Source organism: Puntigrus tetrazona, chromosome 25 (genome assembly GCF_018831695.1).
Source record: "Puntigrus tetrazona isolate hp1 chromosome 25, ASM1883169v1, whole genome shotgun sequence".
Taxonomy (NCBI): Eukaryota; Metazoa; Chordata; class Actinopteri; order Cypriniformes; family Cyprinidae; genus Puntigrus; species Puntigrus tetrazona.
Window position 1 is genome coordinate 4551196 of NC_056723.1, and position 7143 is coordinate 4558338.

The following is a 7143-nucleotide window of genomic DNA, read 5'->3' on the forward strand; positions in this document are numbered from 1 at the left end:
TTGGAAAGCAAATGAGGGAGACGATCACAGCCCGGACGTGACACGCACATTTGAGGGACACCTGATGGAGAACATCAGTAAACACTTGAATGTACGCTGCCAAGTGTGCTTAAAAAAAAACGTCAGCGGACTAATCTTTCAGTTTGAAGCGTATTTTATAATATATTAGTGCGCTTAATCACATCCAAAACAAAAGGTTTTTGTGTACATAAATGTTATGATGTATATAGATACATGCATATATATATATATATATATTAAATGTCAATTTATCATGATTAATCGTATCCAAAAAATTAGTGTAAGACTAAATAGCATAAACAAATTGCTAGCTGCGCACTTGGCAAAATACAATTAAATAAAAACCACAATAAAAACAATTACTGCATGCAAAACACATTTTACAAAAACTGTTTTGTTTATTAAATAGAAATGCTGGTGTATACAAACAAAACAATGATATAAACAATTTAAACAAATATTTTCAGCTATGATGAAATGTATTTTATTTTTTGTTGTCATCTAAAAAAAGACGAGTCCTTTCGTAAGGAACTTATCTAGAGTGTTTTGGGTCAGGAGCTTTGCTGGAGATTGGTTTCTTTTAGATGTTTCAGCTCGACACATTGGATGAAATAGAAAAGTCCTTTTTTATCATTTCTGCCAGTTTCGGTTCGACTTCTGACAACAAGCCAATCAGGTGCTGGACCTGTAGAGGAGATGAGAAAAGACGAGAAGCTCCGTGATCATTAAGGGCATGTAGGAGAAGCGAGGAGGACAAAAAAAGAAAAGGAGAAGAACGTACCGCCGTTATATGTTGAGGTATGAGGGAGCCAACAGCAGACACACAGCTTCTCTCTGTCAAACACCCTTCCTTGATTATAGATGACAACAGATCCTGAAGATTAAAGGGATTTTCAGTAAATGTTTTCATTTCGTAATTATTAAATTTACTTAATATAATACAATGTGCTTTTTGTGTGCTTGTGTTTAATATACTATACATCTTATTTGAAAACCATTTGAATTTTTTCCTTTAAACATATTTTAATATTTTAAAGATCATATTTTAACCAAATAATATATAAAATATATTGTAAATTATAATCTTTTTGAAAGCCACTGATTTTCCGGATAAGAAAGAAAGAAGGAAAAAAAGACACCTTAGGTTTTAAAGAGTTAATTTTTAAACTTCAATTTATATTTTTAATAATATGAAATATAATAAATTATACATATATTTTAATGTATACTTTAAATATTAAATTTTTTTATTTTACAATATAGAATATTAGTGCTGTCAAATATTTAATTAAGATTAATCATATCCAAATTAAAAGTGTATAAGAAAATTGTTGTTTATATATAAAAATAATTATAACAAATTTTATACAAATATTCATACTCTGTGCTATGTATTCATAATATAAATTATATGATATAAAAATATAAAGACATAATATTTTCAAAAATATTTCTATATATATATATATATATATATATATATACACACACAGAACACACATATTATAGAAAAAAAAAAAATTGTATGCGATTAATCATTTGACAGCACTAAATATATTATAATATAGTATAAGTGGAAATCTGGCAGTTTCACCTTATTCAGCTTCATAAGGACAGTTGAGAGGAACTCTGCTGTGGTTTCCACTAAAGCTTTGAGCTGTTCATCTTCCTCTTTCCGACTCTCTTCCGATTCAGAGTTTGCAGCCGTTCGGCCCTGACGCCATTCAGCATCGAACTGCAGAATACGGATGAGACTCCCTAATAATTCAGTACCTGTTAAGAATAAACGCATTATCAAATCGGAACAGAAATACGATATCAAACATCAAAACGCCTTTAAATGAAGCATTGAATCTGTTCTGCTAAAAGTGTGCGTTTCGTACTGATATCTGTGTTCAGGCTGGAGTGTAACGCTGACAGTAAAGCAAGCGCCGGAGCCAGGAGGGCTTTCTGCTCCTGCAGGATGAGAGGAGGATCGTCCGCTTGACATAAATCCTCACATACCATCTTACACGCAAACATCCACACTCCACGACCACGAGCTGCATCTGATACTGCAGACGAGGGGAAAACAAGAAAACACTACATATACCTTTTCAATAGACAGTCATAAATGCGTATAAATGATATTTTTATTATTATTTTACATAAAATTTTATCAGTTTTTTTAATGAAACCTAATTTAATTAAAACGTTTTAAAAGAAATTAATACTTCAAGGATGCATTAAATTGATCAACATAACATTACAAAAATAATTCTAAACTATATACACATATATATACACATATATATACACATATATATACATATATATATATATATATATATATATATATATATATATATATATATATATATATATATATATATATATATATATATATATATATATATATATACACACACACACACACATATATATACCCTTAAACCTACCCATCCCACCAAACCTGTCCCTAACCTCAACCGTATCTCACCTCATTGCCAGGAATAAAACATGATCACAATAAGTACACTGTACTTATTTTTTTGATGTAATTATAAATTAATATAAAGTGTGACCAATTATTGTAATTTCAAATTATTACTGTTTCACTGGATTTTTCATCGAATAAACACTACCTTGGTGAGCATTAGAAGCTAATTATCAGAGAAGAAACACTGATGTGTAGCTAAAGCGATTAGGCTATTGCCCCTAAAAAAAGCTGGCTGAACAGAAACACATCTTCACAGTCAGTGTGTTGTGTGTTGTTGTTTGTGTGTCTGTGTGTGTGTGTGTGTCTCACCCAGAGCCTGCATGCCCTCTTCTACTGTAGTCAGAAGCTGGAGTGAATGAAGATAGACTTCAAGAGCCTCTGGACTTTCTGGCCTACAACACAATGATTCGAATGAGCCTACATTGATCTGATTCAGACGGATCTTCTCTTGGTCCGGCAGCAGACAGAGAAATAGGTTGCAGACTCGGACAGACAGACACACATCATCTTGATTAAAACGTCTCACCTAAGCTGCGTGGCCGCCTCAAGCAGAGAGGACACGACGTCCTGCTGTGTGTCCTTGTTTGGCTCGCTTTCACCGGCTGGGGTGGACACCCAATTCTTCATCATCTCCTCATCCTCATCAAAGAGCTTATCCACCAGCTCCCCAACCTTAACCAGCAAATCCACTGCAGAGAGATCAACTTTAGTGTCCCAGTATGATCAACTATTTAAGAATGATTTTTAAAATAAACTTAATATGTTTATTAAATGTCAACTTTGATTAAACATTTAAAAAAAAATAAATAATAATAATAATATATATATATATATATATATATATATATATATATATATATATATATATATATATATAACCAAATATTCAATAATTCATTTCTCAACATTTATTCATTAATTATAAAGTTATTGTTAGGGGAAAAATACATATTTTTATTATATATTTATCAATAACTACAACACTTGTCCACAAACTAGCTACTGAAAAAATAAACTCAAGTTAATTAACAGTTCATAATAAAAATAATATTGTTTATGTAATGTTTCACCTACAATATCAGTTAGATTATTAATAAATAATAATAAATACAATCAAGCCAATATTTGATACCAAACTAGCAAAAAGGATTTTTCATAAACAGAGTAAAAAACTACTACTACTAATATTGTTAATATAATATAACATAAGTATGTTTCATCTACATAAATTGCAAAACAAAGCCAAAAAATAAATTTCCATGAAAAAACCAAAAAAATCAATAACCAATATTTAAGTAACTGTACTAATAACAAACAGATCAATAATAGCAATAACATAAATAATTATAAATACATAACTAAATATTAACAATCAAGCCAACATTTTGTCCCAAACTAGCAAAGTTTATAATAAATGAATGTAAATAATAATATATTATTATAATATAATAATATTATTACTATTGTTTATTGTTAAACAACAAGTCAAACACACACACACACATACACATTTTTTATTGAATTTAAAATATGTATTTAACGGAAATATTAACAATTATATATGATTTGTTTAATAAATATTAACAATAATAATAATATTACAAAAAGTTCATGTTATTATTTAGTTGCAGCAGTAGTATAAAAGTGTTATAATATTTCTAATAATTATGTAAAAAAAAGAAAAGAAAAAAAGGTTCAGGCACATTTGTTGAAAACACTATTATCAACATTTGTAAAGATCACAGACCGTTGGTGGAGCTGCTCATAATGAAACACAGACTGCTGCACACCGCCGGCTGCTGCCGTATCCTCTCCAGCCACAGAGGGGCGACATCAGGCTGAGACAGACACGTTATCAGGAGCCTGAGCGAGACACACGCCTGCCTTCAGTCACATAAAGCATTTATTGCGAAGATTTCGTCAATTTTACTAACGGCACTGACCTGCAGGTCTCCAGGAGGGTAGGTGGATCATTGTCCCCGAGCAGGAGCAGCAGCACAGAGCTGAGATATACAGAGAAACCAATGAGGAGCGCTGCATCTATAAAAAGTAGCCGAATTATTCTGAAGTTAACAGAGTTACCACAGGTCAGAGTTCTGGCTGAGAGATGCACACGTGTCATGAAAACAGGCCATATTACCCAGAATGCCAACACAGATTTCCTGTAACAGAGACTCTGATTAAACATACGAAGCCATGATCACACAAGCATTTACGGTGGTAAAATCTGACCGTGAGTCGTGGACTACGTGACTTTGAGATCACACCCAGCAAGATGTCTGGAGCTTTGAACTCCTGAAGAAAAACTGCCACGTCCTGGAGAGCAAACATACGTAATGTGTATGTAGACAGTGGGCATGGAGCGGAGGAATACGGCGGCTTTCGGTTTACCTTATCCATAGCCATGTCCCAAACTTTACACAAGTCCTCCTCCAGATCGTCCGTCAGCTCCACTGAAGAATCACTCGGCCCACTTTCCTGGTCCGTCACCATCTGGAAGGTATATATTGAGTATATATTGAAGGGGTTGCACAGCTTCGAGAAAACGTACAAATAAAAAGTCCAAAATAAAAGTTTTGTTTAAATAATTAATGTGTGTATAGCAAATATTTACATGCATTTATATTCATATAATTTATAGCATATAGAAATACAGTTCAAATATAAAAATTTTTCTTAAATGTATGCATGCATGTGCATACATTTATAAATATACACAGTACACACACGTAAACAAACATTTATTTTAGATATGATTAATTGCATTCGGTCGTTTGACAGCACTAATGATATATCATTTATACAAATATGACAACATTTTACATTACTCGTAATTAATTGTATTTAAACAAGTTAAAAAAAAGACTAAAGTATTACATATTTAACATAGTCATGCATCCAAAATAAACTATAAAATTACAGTATAGGTGCAATAAATTACAATGTAATATAAAAACCTACATTTTAGTGACCCTTTTAGTAGTTTAAATTACGTCTAGATCATGTTTTCATATTTTTATAAAATACATTTATAATATTATGATTATATTAAAAGTCATATAAAAAAGAAGTCTTTAATTGCATGTATGCATTTTTAACAGAACACCAATGCTATGCATTTACTGATTACATAATGCCTTAACAGGTACGCTTTTGTAAAACCGAAACAACATATTCTGACCTGTACTTATTAAAATTTTATATTAAAATGATTAACATTTGAGATGACTAAAACCCCATTTTATTTAAAATTAATTAGCATTTTGGGGGCTGCACTGTAATTTTTTTCTCTGCCTGACGAGATGCTTGATATGTGGACACCAAGTCTAGCATGCATGATGGTAATAATAATAAGGCTAGCATGCATGATGATAATAATAATAATAATAATAATAATAATAATAATAATAATAAGTCTAGCATGCATGATGATAATAATAATAATAAGTCTAGCATGCATGGTTATACCTGAATAAGGCGGGTCAGAGCGCTGAAGAGCCAGTGTTTGCTGTACACGGTCTCCCCGATGGCATCCACCTCCTCACCGGCCTCAGTCTCATCTTCCTCGGGTGGAGGAGACGGGTTGCGGTCCATCTCCGGCGAACCGGCGGCGGAGGACCCACAACTGTCTCCATCCTCCTCCTGAGAGCATCTGCCTTTGCGCTCTGATCAAATCAACACATAACATAAAAGCATTAGGGATACCATAAAACGCACGCATACACCTCCAATATACCGCATAAAAATAAAAAAGACAACTATAAACGTATGCACAAACTTCGCACGCATGAACTTATCGTCCATTCACGCAAACCCTGCCCTAAATGCGCGGATAAACAGATCATAAAGCAAACACGTGCGTATTTACTGTATAATACTGAGTCGCTTTAAGACACGAGTCAAACACGCTTTTACAACATGTGTGAAACGCAAACTTGCAAAAACCAGTTACGCTGTATGTTTAAAGCTCGAAGGGTTTCGCTCGCTTATTTCTGTAATACCGGTTCAACGGCGCGGCAAATATTGAATTATCAAAATAAACATTCGCTGCAGAAAGGATTAACACTAACAACCCGCATATCCTTACCCATTAATAATGACTTTTCGCGACCAACGCTAAAATGATGAGAACTATCAGTTCTAAAAATGATTTTTTAGCTTCATGGTTTAAGGCTTTGAATAAGCGCATAAAAGTAAACGCTTCCGCTCACGACCGCACAAGGCATGATGGGAAAAATAAAGAAAAATAAAAGTAGATAGAATGGCAGTTGCACGAAACGGCTTGGTATTAATAGGCGGAGTTTGTGTCTGACAAGCACAAGTTTGACAAGGGGCTAATAATATTTTTCATATTATTTACGCTTTTTAATTCATTGTTTAAGTGCTATATTTAGCTATATGGCCGTCTAGAAAACTTTCCGATTAGACTAAACTGGTGCTTTAATATTGTCTTCAGTCAGATTTGAGTGTGTCAGTCACCAGTTCTCGATATGAATGTTTAAATGGCTACACTTTTTACAAAAAAATGTCTATGTGGTACAAAAACATGATTTGGATGAGGGTTAATGCGGGTTTCTGAGCCTCCGCGCGCCCCCTGGAGTCATTTTTGTCATCGAAAGGTAATCTTCTCACACTGTCAATTT

At 33.0% G+C, this 7143-nt stretch overlaps 1 protein-coding gene across 1 annotated transcript; it reads right to left on the reverse strand.

Moving 5' to 3' along the window:
• Positions 1–523: 523 nt before the first annotated feature.
• saal1 (serum amyloid A-like 1) lies at positions 524–6721 on the reverse strand. Its single transcript, XM_043227289.1, has 13 exons — positions 6588–6721; positions 5969–6165; positions 4892–4993; positions 4733–4816; positions 4583–4662; positions 4444–4503; positions 4248–4363; positions 3027–3189; positions 2810–2892; positions 1905–2075; positions 1616–1794; positions 803–895; positions 524–706 (listed from the first exon to the last, which is right to left on the reverse strand). The coding sequence occupies exons 1-13, from the start codon at positions 6589–6591 to the stop codon at positions 611–613; spliced, it is 1428 nt and encodes a 475-aa protein (XP_043083224.1). The 5' UTR covers positions 6592–6721; the 3' UTR covers positions 524–610.
• Between the last annotated feature and the right edge of the window lie 422 nt (positions 6722–7143).

Coding starts and splice junctions, on each gene's coding strand:
- saal1 (XM_043227289.1), bottom strand. Junction 4,994..5,968: donor CTCTGACCCGCCTTATTCAG/GTATAACCATGC, acceptor TATACCTTCCAG/ATGGTGACGGACCAGGAAAG. Junction 707..802: donor TACCTCAACATATAACGGCG/GTACGTTCTTCT, acceptor TCTCCTCTACAG/GTCCAGCACCTGATTGGCTT.